The sequence below is a fragment of the Suricata suricatta genome, chromosome X (assembly GCF_006229205.1).
Source record: "Suricata suricatta isolate VVHF042 chromosome X, meerkat_22Aug2017_6uvM2_HiC, whole genome shotgun sequence".
Classification (NCBI taxonomy): domain Eukaryota; kingdom Metazoa; phylum Chordata; class Mammalia; order Carnivora; family Herpestidae; genus Suricata; species Suricata suricatta.
Window position 1 is genome coordinate 53,037,171 of NC_043717.1, and position 16,371 is coordinate 53,053,541.

The 16,371-nt window shown below is 36.6% G+C and overlaps 1 protein-coding gene and 1 non-coding gene across 5 annotated transcripts in view; one reads left to right on the forward strand and one right to left on the reverse strand.

Annotated features, from left to right (window-relative positions):
- Positions 1-16,371, reverse strand: part of PHKA1 (phosphorylase kinase regulatory subunit alpha 1) — a 195,992-nt gene that overhangs the window by 18,684 nt on the left and 160,937 nt on the right. For all 4 annotated transcript variants that reach the window (XM_029930576.1, XM_029930578.1, XM_029930579.1 and 1 more), the window contains 7 exons: positions 14,982-15,138; positions 9,989-10,068; positions 8,633-8,711; positions 8,369-8,498; positions 3,647-3,748; positions 2,614-2,729; positions 2,437-2,475 (listed from right to left, as the gene is read on the reverse strand). In XM_029930576.1, the coding sequence (XP_029786436.1) occupies positions 2,437-2,475; positions 2,614-2,729; positions 3,647-3,748; positions 8,369-8,498; positions 8,633-8,711; positions 9,989-10,068; positions 14,982-15,138 (703 nt within the window). The remainder of the gene's footprint in view (positions 1-2,436; positions 2,476-2,613; positions 2,730-3,646; positions 3,749-8,368; positions 8,499-8,632; positions 8,712-9,988; positions 10,069-14,981; positions 15,139-16,371) is intronic.
- Positions 4,869-4,975, forward strand: LOC115284455. Its single transcript, XR_003905209.1, has one exon. It is a non-coding gene; the product is annotated as a U6 spliceosomal RNA (small nuclear RNA).

The following is a 16,371-nucleotide window of genomic DNA, read 5'->3' on the forward strand; positions in this document are numbered from 1 at the left end:
AAATAGAAGTGGGGGTTTTGATTTTTTACTTTGCTTTTCTGTTTGGAGTATCATTGTAACTACTGTATTGTAAATGATGGAAAATAATTGCATATGTTAAAAAAATAAATTGTATAAAAAAATAAATAAATAAATAAAAAGAAGGTGAATTCCCTAGTTTCAGGATGCAGAGTTCTAAATATATCTCCATCTGTTCCAATGTGTGGTTCAGGTCCATTGTTTCTCTAGTGATTTTTGGTCTAGTTGATCTATTCATTGCTATAATGGAGTATTAAAATCCCTGCAATTAGCACATTCTTATCAATAAGATTGTTTCTGTTTGTGATCGTTTTATGTATTTGGGAGGTCCTGAATTCGGTGCATAGATGTTCATAATTGTTAGCTCTTTTTGATGGAGAGACCCTGTAATTATTATATAATGTCCTCCTTCACCTTTTGTTACTGCCTTTACTTTAATGTCCAGTTTTTCTGATATAAGTATGGCTACTACGGCTGTCTTGACTTTCTGTCGCATGATAGATATTTCTCCATTCCTTTACTTTCAATCTGAAGGTGTCTTCAGGTCTAAAATGAGTCTGTTGTAGATAGCAAATAGATGGATTTTGGTTTTTTTTTTTTTATCCATTTTGCTACTCTGTATCATTTGATTGGAGCATTCAGTCGATTTATATTCAGTGTTATTATTGAAAAATGTGGGTTTAGAGTCATTGTGTTCTCTGTGGAGTTCATGTTTGTAGTGGTGTCTCTGGTACCTTGTATTCCTTGCAACATTTCCGTCATAGAGTCCCTCTTAGGATTTCTTGGAGGGCTGGTTTTTTGGTCATGAATTCTTTTAATTTTTATTTATTTGGGAAAACCTTTATCTCTCCTTCTATTTTGAATGACAGGCTCGCTGGATAGAGGATCCTTGGGTGCACATTTTTTTCTGTTCATCACAGTGAAGATTTCTTTCCATTCCTTTTTGGTCTCCCAAGTTTCTTTAGATAGGTCTGTAACCACTCCAATAGGTTTCCCATTGTATGTTAGGGCCCTTTTATCCCTAACTGCTTTCAGAATTCTTTCTTTATCTTTATATTTTGCCAGTGTCACTATGATATGTCCTGCCAAAGGTTGATTCAAGTTATGTCTTAGGGGAGTTCTGTCTGCCTCTTGGATTTCAATGTCTATTTGCTTCCCCCAGTTGGAGAAATTCTTGGCTATAATTTGATCAAGTACCCCTTGAGGACCTTTTCCTCTTTCTTCTTCTTCTTCTTCTTCTTCTTCTTCTTCTTCTTCTTCTTCTTCTTCTTCTTCAGGAATTCCTATGACTCAGATATTTTTTCATCTGATTGTATCATTCAGGTCTCGAATTCTCCTTTCATGTTTCTTTATCAATTTCTCTCTTTTTCTTGGCTTCTTCTTTTGCTATAACTGTGTCTTCTAATTCATGTATTCTCCTTTCTACCTCTTCCATGCATGCAGAGGCCACCTCCATTTGAGTATGCACCTCATTTATAGCCTTTTTTTTTTTATCTCATCACAGCTATTTTGAAGTTACCTAGTCTTTTTATCAATAGCTTCTCTGATGCTTTTTTCAAGCCCAGCATTTAATTTTATGACAATTGTTCTAAATTCTTGTTCAGTTATGTTGCTTATATCTGTTTTGAGCAGTTCTGTGGCTGTGACTTATTCTTGGAATTTCTTTAGGGGAGACTTCTTTCATATTGTCGTTTTGGCTAGCTTTCTGTCTCTCATCAGTTTTAACAGCTCATTATGCACTGTGTACCTGTTAGTATTGCTCTATTAAAGGAGTCTCGTTGACTGCCCAGGGCCTGTCATTTCAGGAAGTGTATTTTTAATGGTGTCTCTCGGTTTCTCTTGTTGTGCCTTTGATTATTTTATTTCCCTATTCAGTAATATTTGGGACTCTCCACCATGTGTACTTTGGCTTGTTTATTGAGGTAACCCTTGTAAAGACATCAAGGAGTGGACGCCGATTTTCTTAGATCCACAGTGTTACAGGCTCTGAGCACTGACATGAACAGCAATAGGCCTCGGTTCGGTCTCTAAAAGCTGTGGGATTCTGCTTGCTCCTGGGGGAGGCGCGAAAAATGACCTAAGGGGGAGGGCTGAGGGGTCTATTACCTGTTCTTAAACGTAAGAAAATGGAGTCTAGTTGCATAGAGAAAATTAATTCCAAAATTACATGTTAATTCTAACAAGAGGAACTCAGGGTTCAATTTCTTACTAACAAAAACAAATTAGTTTCCTCCTAAAATTAGCAAAACGGTTTGGTCCAGAAAACGAAAGCTATCTATAAAATGAATGCTACAAAGAAGAACCAAACAAGTTACTCTGTGGTTTGTTATCTTATTTGTAAAAAGGCCATGAGCTCATGCATGTTATATAGAACTAAAGGCAAGTTAAACTGTGTTAAAAGATCCGTAGTTGATTCACCTGACTCTCAGTTGAGATAGATAGTCTACGAAATTCCACCTAAAAAATAAATGGCTCCAATTAAACACAGGATAGGAAACAAGACGCATGATCCCAATAAAGAACAATTAAAAAAAAAACGTTCTTAAATAGGATAATATCCCAGCTAATCTGCCAAGATATCCCAAGATGTCTTACCTGCTTTATCTCACTTTTTAACTGCATTATCCCAGTTCGTTCTGTTTTGGTTGCCCCGGCAGCACCAATCTCATGGATAGAAATGGCAGGGCTGACATTTGAATCAGTGGGACGAACTACATAGCATGACATATTAAACAGAAAGAAGAGGATAATCAGGTTCAAATAATTTTCTCCACCATGCTTAAAAGACTTAGATATATGTCCTCCTTTTATGTTAATAATAATGATGAAAACAACCAACAACAATTATAACCTTGCTATTGAAAGTGTGGTCCACACACCAGCAGCATCAGCATCACCTAGGAGCTTGTTAGTAGAATCTTGGATCCTACTCCAGGCCTACTGGATCAGTCTGTACTTTTGCAAGTTACCCATGTGATCTTTATGCACAGTAAGGCTTGAGAAACAGTGTTTTTATGACTTTCTTTTTACCATTGTAAGGTCTAGCATCCATCCATCTGACATTATATGTTTATTTATCCTAAGCCTGAAAGTGGAGTAGGAGAGATACCCTTTTTCATTTGCTCTGTTTTAGGTACTTGATACCAAACATCACTGCGAAACCACCAAGTGCCAAGTAGAGGATTAATTTGTGATGGACCCTGAGATGTATATGAATTCACAGGTGAAATGATATATCTGATATACCTGATACACACAGACACACCACTGCAAATGCTACTAAATTACTGCCGAATGGAATATAAGAAAGTTTCAAATGATACAGGTTGTCAGTTGTCCTAAAGTAGAGATTCAGGATAACGTAAAGGAATCGATAGAACAGTGCAAAAACAAAACATGATGGTAATTGACTTAGTCGATTTATCATTTAAGGAGAAAAAAAGAGACATATGCAGTAGTTTCCAAATTTTGTTCCAGAAGACAGCTTTGCTTTTAACTACTTAATATCCAGTTCTATTTAGTTGGGGGAAAGGTTCCTTTGATAAAATAAAAACCTTTTAAAATTAATTTAAAATTAAATGAGACCAAACTAACACTCTAAAATGGAAATGCCGTTATTCAATCTTACCACTTCGTTCCACTCCGAACTCCTTGCCACTGAGAATGTGATGCAGGAGGTTCTTCATGGCTGAAGGACTGAGATTCATCAGGCTGTCCGTGGCTTCCTCAGCTAGTCATCAGAAATATTAGTGCAAAGGACTATAATTTGCCTGATATACCCATCCTATTTTTTCTATATTTCCTTTCTTTCTTAGAATTTCTGAATTCCTTGATTGATTGGAAAAATATAATTACAAACAAAGTTTTAACACCATACTGTCCATAATGCAATAGATTTTTAGGGGGCAGGGGAGAGAGAGAGAGAGAGAGAGAGAGAGAGAGAGAGAGAGAGAATCTTAACCTTATTTTTTATAATAGTTTATTGTCAAATTGGTTTCCATATAACACGCAGTACTTCTCCCCGTAAGTGCCTCCCTCCATGACCATCGCCCCCCCTCCTCCTCCCCCGTCAGCCCTAGGTTTGTTCTCAGTATTCAATAGTCTCTCATGATTTGTGTCCCTCTCTCTCCCCAACTCTATTTCCCCCTTCCCCTCTCTATGGTTCTCTGCTATGTTTCTTCTGTTAGAATCTTAATCTTAAGCAGGCTCCAAGCTCAGTGTGGCGCCCAAGGCGGGACTTGATCTCAGGATCATGAGTTGCTGACCTGAGCTAAAATCAAGGGTCAGACACTTAACTGACTGAGCCATCCAGGTGCCCTGCATACTGCAATAGATTCTTTTTTAAAATGTTTATTTTGAGAGAGAGCGAGAGAGCTTGAGGGTGGTGGGGCAGAGAGAGACACACACAGAATCCGAAGGAGGCTCCAGGCTCTAAGCTGTCAGCACAGAGTCCGATGTGGGGCTTGAATTCAAGATGCGAGATCATGGCCTGAACCGAAGTTGGAAGCTTAACCAACTAAGCCAACCAGGCACCCCTGCAATAGATTCTTAATAATTTAAAGACCGATTATCCAGTTTATGGATTAATCAGATTCTTGATTTCTTATTCATCTTTTTTCCACACCATTAGGATACTCAGTAGAATCTTTATTTGAAGGTGAGAAGAATGAAAGGAGAACTATGGAACTGAAAGCCAGTGAGAAAAAAACAATGGATGTATACATGCAGATGGACTAAAGTAATAAAAATTTCTCAGTTTGGAAATCTAGAGACTAAAAAGAGAATAGATATGAATCCATGAAATCATGTAGAATAATGAGAAGACTAGAAGTCTTTATCAACATCAGACAGTGCTCACTTTGGCAACACATATACTAAAATTGGAATAATACAGAGAAGATTAGTGTGGCCCTTGTGCAAGGATGACATGTAAATTTGTGAAGCATTCCATATTTTGGTGAAAGAACTGTACTTGGAAAACTGTAACATGCCAATGAAAGAAATTGAAGATGACACCAAAAAAAAAAAATGGAAATACATCCCATGTTCATGGATTGGAAGAATGAACATTGTTAAAATGTCTATACTGCCCAAAGTAATGTACACATTTAATGCAGTCCTCATCAAAGTACCACTAGCACTTTACACAGAGCTAGAACAAACAATCTTAAAATTTTTATGGAATCACAAAAACTCCAAACAGCCAAAGCACTCTTGAAAAGGAAAAGCAAAGCATTATAATTCCAGAGGTCAAGGTATACTGAGCTGAAGTAATCAGTGCAGTATGGTACTGGCACAAAAACAGGCATGTAGATCAATGGAACAGAATAGAAAACCAAGAAATTAACCACAACTATATGGTCAACTAATCTTTGACAAAACAGGAAAGAATATCCAATGGGAAAAAGATGTCTCCTCAACAAATGGTGTTGGGAAAACTGTATAGCAACATGCAGAGGAATGAATCTGAACCACTTCCTTATACCAGAGACAAAAATAAATTCAAAATGGATGAAAGACCTAAATGTGAGACCTGAAGTCATAAAAATTTTGTAAGATGGTATAGGCAGTAACCTCTTTAACATTGGCTGTAGCAACTTCTTTCTAGATATGTCTCCTGAGGCAAGGGAACAAAACCAAAAATAAACTATTGGGACTATATACAAATGAAAAGGTTCTGCACAGCAAAGAAACAATCACCAAACCTAAAAGGCAAACTATGGAATGGGAGAAGATATTTGCAAATAATATATATGATAAAGGGTTAGTATCCAAAATATAAGAAGAACTTTTAAACTCATCCATCACCCCCCAAAAAAACCCAAATAATCTAGTTAAAAAATGGGCAGAAGACATGAGTGGACATTTTCCCAAAAGACAACATACAGATGGCTTACAGACACATGAAAAGAGGCTCAATATCACTCCTCATCAGAGAAATACAAATCAAAACTACAATGAGGTATCACCTCATATCAGTCAGAATGGTTAAAATTAACAACACAGGAAACATAAGGTGTTGGTGAGGATGCAGATAAAGAGGAACCCTCTTACGCTTTTGGTGGGAATGCAAACTGGTGCAGCCACTCTGGAAAACAATATGGAGGTCCCTTATAAAGCTAAAAGTAGAAATCCATACAAATCAGAAATTGCACTACTAGGGATTTATCTAAGGGATATAAAATGCTGATTTGAAGGGGCACATGCACCCCACTGCGTTTAGCAGCATTATCAACAATAGCCAGAAAGAGCCCAAATGTCCATTGACTGATAAATAAAGATGAGATGTATATATACAATGGAATATTACTCAGACCAAGAAAAGAATGAAATCTTGAATCTTGCCATTTGCAATGACATGGATGGAGCTAGAGTATATTATGCTAAGCAAAATAAGTCAGTCAGAGTAATCACCATATGATTTCACTCATATGTGGAACTTAAAAAAATGAGATGAACACAGGGGAAGCAAGAGAGGCAAACCAGAAAACACTCTTAACTATAAAGAACAAACAGGGTTACTGGGGGGGAGTTGAGTGGGGGAATGGGTTAAATGGATGATGGGCGTTAAGGAGAGCACTTGTAGTGATGAGATCTTGGTGTATAGAAGTGTTGAATCACTATCTTGTACACCTGAAACTAATATTACATTGTATGTTAACTAACTGGAATTTAAATTAAAACTTGAAAAACTTAAAAAAAATCAGACAGCGAGTGAGAGCTTACTACGTGTGGGTCATGACATTACACAATGTTAGTAACAAGTTGGTAGGACATGGTACTTGACCTTGAGAAGCTGAACAACTATTTGGGTGAGATCACACATGTAAACAAAATAAACAACAATAAACATGGCTATACTAAGTGCCAAATGAGAGGTATAGACAATAAATGCTTTGGAAATCAGAGGAGACCTCAATCTCCAAGGATGATGACTGATAAAATTATTGGGAAATACTGCTGAAGTAGGAGGTAGGGGTCAGACTGTTGGGAGTCTTGAATATCAGACCCAAGGATCTTGACTTTATCTGTAAGAAATAAAAAGCCATGGTTTTGATGAAGCCATAGGGAAAAAAATCCATAACAGGCAAAGAAAAGTGAAGAATTTTTGGGGATTTTTCCCTTCTTGAGGTTTATTATTATTAAATGATTAGATCTTAATAAAATATCCCTCGATACATGGCTAGAGAATATATGTATGAATATAATGTTATACATATAATCCACAACAATGTGCTGAATTGGAAATCATTTGGAATCAGAAAGACTTGGACTCAAAGATGTGTAACTTTAGGTAAGTTATAACCTCTCTGAAATTCAGATGACATGGTAAAAGTAGAACAGAAGTACCTTCTCCAGAGGGTTGTTGTAAGGATCAAATGAGAAAATGTATGTAAATATAATGCAAAAAGCACAGAGTCTGGCATATGGTAGGTATAAAATAATCATTAGTTCTTTTCCTTTAAAGGGTTATTTTAATATAAATTATCTTATGTAATTTAGGTTAGGCTCAAGTCAATAGATTTAGCTACTTGTTAATTGCTCAGTTAAAAGCCTTTTGGGGAAATGTAACTCAATTTTTGCCATTGTTTCTGTTACATTTCCCCCAAAAAGCTTTCAACTGAGCAATTAACAAGTAGCTAAATCTATTATTTTATCATTCTTATTGAAATCAAACAAATACCAGTGGAAAAATAGTCATGCCATGGGGGTCCCTTTCCCTCCCTCACACTGTATACAATTCTGTGCTACAGCTTCTACAGGCCCCAGGTTATCTTCTGACTAAAACTGTATCTTGCCAAATATAGCTATAGTTAATTTCAAAGAGAGTCCTGTCAGATAAATATTCATAGAAACACAGCTTTCCTTTATTCAATCCTGTTGCTGATGAGACAGAATTCTAACATGATCAAACTGATGTGGTGACTCAGTCTGGTTCGAGAAGCTGCACTGCCTGAGTCAGAATCAAACCCAGCTTGTCACACTCAAATTCGCTGCACACTTAAGCTCATTCTGGAGTTAGAAGGAACGTAATTTGGAGTGCAGAGCCCCCAAGAGGTGGAATTCTGAAATTGCAGAACTAATACATAAATTTGTCATAATATCAGTCTCTTGATTTGTATAAATCCACATCGACCAACAAGGGAACAAGATTGCTATATATGCAGCTTCTGAGCTACCGATAAAATATTTTAGCTTTCTTTCCCTATTGGTCCAAAACTCAATAGATCTACATTAAAAGTGAATTCTGCTTCTCTCTCTCTCTCTCTCTCTCTCTCTCTCTCTCTCTTTCTCTCAAACTAAACTGAAAAAAGTGAATTCTGTCAAAAATAGTTACTAAAATGAGTACCTGAGCATCGAAGGGAGTGGGCCAGTTCTGTTGCCATAACTTGTATGATTAGACCAATTCGAAGTCGAAACATTTCAGCAAAGAGCCCAGGCTGAGTTCGCATATACATGGCTAGATATACCATTATTTCCTGTGCATGGAGTGAATACAGACAAAAATTATGGCCCAGGTCTAACAAGGCCTATTTTGTAGTCTTCAGAAATTACCATATAAATTGAAAACAAAAATATCAATCACCACGCTAGACTTCATAATTTTGTTCACCTGTGTAAGGATGGAAATGCTCATGTCCCCTTCACTGGCTTCATCTATCAGCTGAGTAAGCACTTCATAGGGTAGAGGTCTGAGGGAGAAGACAGTGAAGAAAGACAAAATTCTGTGACTATTTAAGACTAAATACATGGCGAAAATAAAAAACCTCCTCCCAAGTTCAAGTCACTGCTTTACTGTCTCATTACTGGTAGCATCTGGTTCTTTCACTTCAAAGTTCATTGCCTCCCCAAACCACTTTGGCCTATATCAACTTAGGAAAGCTCTCCTCTCTCCTCTCTAAACCTGGATTGCCTTCTCCTTCAAAATTTTATGTAAAACTTACTCAGTGAGGTCCTTCCAGATCAGTATTTCAGGGTTAATTCTTAACATATGACCAGTAATTATTATGGCTAAGAAGTAATGAACTAAATTTAAGCTGTGCCTTTTGGAAACCATTTTATTACTTTATGATTACACCTTAGTTATACTGATTTTCTAGTTTTATCAGTTTACACACACACACACACACACACACACACACACACACACACACACAGAGGTATGCATATCTCTTCCCGCACTTCTGACTCTCCTGTTGATACTAAGCACTCTGGAGGAATGGGACATGGATCATGCCACCTTCTTTTTGATTGCCACAATAGTCCAAAATTGATCAGATTTGTGATAAAAAAAACCCTCTCTGTTTCCTGAGAATAAGGTATTGTGGGTTGAACTGTGTCCTGTCAATGATCATAGGTTGAAATCCTAACCTCTAGTACCTCAGAATGTGACGTTATTTGGAGATGAGGCCTTTACAGAGGTAATTAAGTTAGAGTGAGGCCATTGGGTGAGGCCTCATTCAATATCCCTAGTGTCCTTATTTAAAAATTTGGGAAATTTGGACACAATGATACACATAGAGGGAAGACATGTTAAGAGATATAGGGAGAAAGTAGCCATCTACAAGCCAAAGAGAGAGGCCTGGAAGAAAGTCTAGAGTATAGTATTTTTTTTGTGGGTTCTCATTCTAGTTGTCTGTCCTATTTAGAACTGTTTTTCAATATGAGGTTTGGGAAAGCCATTAAGTAAAAAACAAGCACAAAAACAAAAACCACCATCACCACCACCAACCACCACCACCAACAAAACCCTAAAAGCAAACTACATTTGAGCAATACTTCCTGCAAATTTTCTCTTTCATTTACTCTGTCACTACCAACATTCTCATGCCAGTGTCTCTGAAAGAAGCCCACACATTAAAACATTATCATCTAGTGACAGATTAGGGCAAGAGAACTGTGGTTACTCCACATAGCTCGTTAAAGACTCATAGAAGCTTAATCAAACCTAACCCAAAATCATACTCACGCAGAGATGGTCTTCTCTCGAGGTTCTGGAGGGAGTCCCACTGTCAAATGTTTCTGGTGGGAGAGAAGGTCCGTGCAGGCCTAAGAAGAGATGGCATAATAGCATTATCCTGCCCATAGCACCCCAGATTTCCATGACAATTACTCTTCTCAGCCTACAAATCCTCATTCCTTCTTATTTTATTGATACACCAAAACTTCTTTCTCAGGAAATACCATGAAGATTGGAAAAGAGAGATTTTTTTAGGACAAAACAGTGAAGGATTTTGATCTCCTAGGAAGTAGGAATTTTTAGTCTACTGCAAATTCATTCTTAAGTTGTAAAATTCTTATAGTTTACAACATCTTACAGTTTATATGCTTCAGTATTGTATAACTGGCATTCACAAACAAAAAGCTAGTTATCAGGAACTTTATGTGAGAAAGACAACATCTCAAATAATTAAGATGCTGTGGTTGCCTTAAAAATCCATTATGGAAACCAGTTTTTCAAAAAGCACCTTCATTTAACAAAGTCACAGGATATAAAACCGACACTGAAACTGGTTGCATTTCTATACACCAATAATGAAGCAACAGAAAGAGAAATCAAAGAATTGATCCCACTTATAATTGCACCCAAAACTATGAGATATCTATGAATAAACCTAACTAAAGAGGTAAAAGATCTGTGCACTGAAACTATAGAATGCTTCTGAAAGGAATAAAAGAAGACACAAATAAATGGAAAAACATTCCATACTTGTGGAGTGGAAGAATACTGTTAAGATGTCAATATTACCCAAAGCAATCTATATATTCTCTGCAATCCCTATCAAAATAACACCAGCATTCTTCACAGAGCTAGAACAAACAGCTCTAAAATTTGTGTGAAACCAGGAAAGATGCCGAATGGCCAAAGGGGTGCTGTAAAACAAAACCAAAGCTGGAGGCATCATAATTCCAGCCTTCATGCTACAGTACACAGCTGTAATCATCAAGACAGTGTGATACTGTCACAAAAACTGACACATAGATCAATGGAACAGAACAGAGAACCCAGAAATGGACCCACAAATGTATGGCCAATTAATCTTTAACAAAGCAAGAAAGAGTATCCAATGGAAAAAAAGACAGTCTTCTCAGCAAATGGTGCTGGGAGAACTGGAGAGTGATATGCAGAAGAATGAACCTGGACCACTTTCTTACACCATACATAAAAATAAATTTAAAATAGATGAAAGACCTAAATATGAGACAGGAAACCTTCAAAATCCTACAGGAGAAAACAGGTAGCAAGCTCTTTGACCTCAGCTGCAGCAACTTCTTATTAGAGACATCTCTGGAGGCAAGGGAAACAAAAGCAAAGGTGAACAATTTGTACGTCATCAAGATAAAAAGCATCTGTACAGTGAAGGAAACAATCAACAAAACCAAAAGGCAACCAATGGAATGGGAGCTGTTCGATAATGCTATATTGAGGAAATAAAAGGCATCGGAACTGGCAAAGATGATGTCAAACTTTCACTTTTCATAGTGACATGATACTCTACATGGAAAACCTGATTCCAACAGAAGCATACTAGAACTGATCCATGAATTCAGCAACGTCTCAGTGTACAAAGTCAATGTACAGAAATTTGTTGCATTTTTATACACCAATAATGAAGCAACAGAAAAAGAAATCAAGAAACTGATCTCATTCACAATTGCACAAAAAACCATAAAATACCTAGGAATAAACCTAACCAAAAATGTAAAATTTCTGTAGGATGAAAACTATAGAAAATTTATGAAAGAAATTGAAAAACACACAAAGAAATGGAAAAACATTCCATGCTCATGGATTGGAAGAATAAACATTGTGAAAATGTCATTATGACCCAAAGCAATCTACACATTCAATGCAATCCCCATCAAAATTGCACCAGCATTCTTCTCAGAGCTAGAACAAACTATCCTAAAACTTGTATGGAACCACAAAAGACTCCAAATAGCCAAAGTAATATTGAAGAGGAAAACCAAAATGGGAGGCATCACAATCCCAGATTTAGCCTCTACTACAAAGCTGTCATCATCAAGACAGGATGGTACTGGCACAGACACAGACACACAAACCAAAGATATAGAATTAGAGAACCCAGAACTGGACCCACAAATGTATGGCCAATTAATCTTTGGTAAAGCAGGAAAGAGTATCCAATGGAAAAGAGACAGCCCCTTTAAGAGATGGTGTTGGGAGAGCTGGACAGCAACATGCAAAAGAATGGAACTAGACCATTTTCTTACACCATTCACAAAAAGAAACTCAAAATGGATGAAGAACCCGAAGTTGAAACAGGAAACCATCAAAATCCTAGAGGAGAAAGCAGGAAACAACCTCCTTGACCTCAACTGCAGCAATTTCCTACTTGACACATCCCCAAAGGCAAGGGAATCAAGAGCAAAAATGAACTATTGGGACCTCCTCAAGTTAAAAAAGTTTCTGCACTGCAAAGGAAACAATCAATTAAACTAATAGGCAACTGACAGAATGGGAAAAGAGAGTTGCAAATGACATATCAGATAAAGGGCTAGTATCTAAAATCTACAAGGAACTCACAAACCTCTACACCAAAATAACAAATAATCCAGGGAGGAAATGGGCAGAAGATATGAACAGACACTTCTCCAAAGAGGACATCCAGATGGCCAACAGACACATGAAATGATGCTCAGTGTCACTCATCATCAGGGAAATATAAATCAAAACCACACTGACATACCACCTCATGCCGGTCAGATTGGCTAAAATGAACAAATCAGGAGACTATAGATGCTGGCAAGGGTGTGGAGAAATGGGCATCTTCCTACAACTGTTGGTGGGAATGTAAACTGGTACAGCTGCTCTGGAAAACAGTGTGGAGGCTCCTCAAAAAACTATCAATAGAACTCCATCACCCAGCAATAGCACTGCTAGGGATTTACCCAAGGGATACAGAAGTCCTGATGCATAGGGCCATATGCACCCAAATATTCATAGCAGCACTTTCAACAATAGCCAAATCATGGACAGAGCCTAAATGTCCATCAACTGATGAATGGATCAAGAAGATGTGGTTTATCTATACAATGGAATACTACATGGACTTGAGAAAGAATGAAATCTGGCCATTCATAGCAACATGCATGGAACTCGAGGGTGTTCTGCTAAGTGAAATTTGTCAGGCAGGGAAGGACAGATACCATATGTTTTGACTTATAAGTGGAATAGCAGAAACTTAAGAGAAGTTCATGGAGGGGGAAGGGTGAAAAATAGTTGGGGAGAGGGAGGGAGGTAAACCATGAGAGACTCTTGAATACTGAGAACAAACTGAGGGATGATGGGGGAGGGGGAGAGGGGAAGGGGGGCGATGGGCATGGAGGAGGGCACTTGTTGGATGAGCACGGGGTGTTAATGGAAACCAACATGACAATAAACCATAAAAGAAAAAAATAAATAGAAAGAAAAATAGAAATCTAAAATAAAGAAGGCTGATAATTATCTGACTTTATGTGAAGTGTATCATACTATACATACTCTTTTGTGATCTACTTTTTCTAACTTATCCTTTGTAAAATCTATATAACATTCCATAGCACACATTTAAACCGTTCTTCTTTAATTATAAGCAACACTGTGGTGATCTTTATACCTACATCTTTATGCTCTTATTATGTGATTTGCTTAGGATAAATTTTAGTGAATTAAACTGTTAGGACAAAGGGAATACTTACTAAAAATTTTATAGAGACTGCCTAATTGCCCACTAAAATGGCAGTGTCAACTATATTTACACCATCAGTATAGAAAGCAACCGTTTCCCCATATCGTTAATAATCACCTTTTTAATCTTTGTTTATGATACTTAAAGGAAACATTTTTAATTTTATTACTAGTAAGATTGAGCATGTTTTCATGTATATGCTGGCTATTTGTATTTCTTTTATGAATGCCCGTTCATGCCCTTTTTCCATGTTTCTATTAAGTAGTTTATCTTTTTTTAAATTAAATTTCCAGTGAAGTAATGGGCAGAAGACATGAATAGACACTTCTCAAAAGAAAACATCCAGATGTAAAACAGACATATGAAAAGATGCTCAACATCATTCATCTTCAGGGAAACACAAATCAAAACCACAATGAGATACCACCTCACATCTGTCAGAGTGGATGAAATTAATAACTTAGGAAACAACAGATGTTGGCAAGGATGCAAGGCAATGGGAATGCTTTTGCACTGATGGTGGGAATGCAAATGGGTGCAGCCACCTGGAAAACAGAATAGAGGTTCCTCAAAAAATCATAAATAGGACTACCTTATAACACAGCAATTGCACTACTAGCTATTTATCCAAATGATATGAAAATGCTGATTTGAAGGGGCACATACACCCAATGTTTATAGCTGCACTGTCAACAATAGCCAAATTATGGAAAGAGCCCAAATGTCCATCTATTGATGAATGGATTAGGAAGACATGGTATATATACACAATGGAATACTACTCGGCAATCATAAATAGTGAAATCATGACAGTTGCAACAATATAGATGGAAGGAAAATGTATTATGCTAAGTGAAGTAAGTCACTCAGAGAAAGATAAATATCATATGATTTCACTCATATGTGTAATTTAAGAAACAAAACAGATGAACACATGGGAAGGGAAGGCAAAATAAGATAATAAGGGGGAGGCAAACCATAAGAGACTCTTAAATATAGAGAACAAACTGAGGGTTGCTGGAGAGGAGGCGGGTGAGCAGATGGGCTAAATGGGTGATGGTATTGAGGGATGCACTTGTTGGGATAAGCACTGAGTGTCATATGTAAGTTATGAATCACTGGGTTCTACTTCTGAAACCAATAGAACATTATGTTAACTAATTTGAATTTAAATAAACAAGTTAAAAAAATAAATTTACTTTTTTGGAAATACTTAAAAAAAGCACCTCCATTTAGATTTGGTATAAATTCAAGAAGGATTTATAGTACCTCATCAAGTGCTTCCACCTTCTTCCTTAAGATTCCAGAGATATACCGGATCAGGCCCCAGTGACGAATTTCTCCAACTTTGCCATACAGTTCAGTAAGCAGCTGTCGGACTGTTGCACTTCCTTCATCATATAATTCAGTGTCCCAGTCAGGTCCTCTGGAATGTTAGAGACCTACATTAATTATAAGTAAGGCTACTGGCAACAGTCATTTGTTTCAGTGTTATAACGGATGTGCCTGTTTTTGTTAGGTCTGTCTAATTAGGAAATACTAAGTATTATTTACCAAGAATCCTTGTAAACCTATGGTTAGTGATCAACCCTGAAACATAAATACCTAGACAAGAAAAAGTCTTAGTTTCTAGCTGTGCTTTTACAAAATGCATTCTTTTACCCAGTCTTCAACATAGCTGAAAATAAAGTCAATGGTTTAATTTAAATATTGATAGTTCAGAAACTACACTTAGGGATATGTGACAGATAGGGGGCTAATGAAGAGATAAAAAAAGGTGTGTGCTCATTTTTAAAGGATACATATGCATTACTGTTGTAAAGATTATTATAATATGAGTCAACTGTGAAGTATCATATAATATATATTTATAAAGTGCTATGAAACTGGAAATTTGATATACAATAAAGATAGATTATTTATTAAACAATTTAAGACAATGAAGTAACTTCTGAAAATGAAGTTGGACTCATGCCTTACACTGTATATCAGAATTCCAAATGTATCAAAGATTTCAATGTAAAGGTTCTAGAAAAAATATGGGAGAATCGGTTTATGACTTTGGAGGTAAGAGGACTTTTTACCTATAACCTATACACAAGCAGCCGTAAAAGAAATACTGATGCATTTATATACATAGAAACAACCAAATTCTTATTCCAAAAACCACCATAAGCAAAGTCATGGTATAAATTACAAACAGAAAAATATTTTCATTTCATAGGCTAATTCCCCTAACATATAAAGAACTCTAATAAATAGTAAAAAAAAAAAAGACACAAAAAATATGGTCGAATACGGATGGATTTTAAATATGGGAAAAGTGTCTGATCTCACTCATAATAAGATAAATTGACACTACGCTAAGATAACATTTTTAAAATCTATTATGTTGTCAAAAATCCCCAAATTTGATAACACTGCATTGATGATGCTTTGGGAAAATAGGTGGTTTTGATATATTGCCAGGGGAGTAAAAGCTGGGACACTTTCTCTGGAGAGCTATTTGGTAACACATATTAATATTCAAAATCTCTATATTCTTTGACCTAACAATTCTACTTCTAGTTTATCTGTAGGATAAACTCCACACATGAGAAATGATACATACTATGAGTTAGGTTTTTGTTATAGTGTTTGTGACCATGAATGGTGGGAA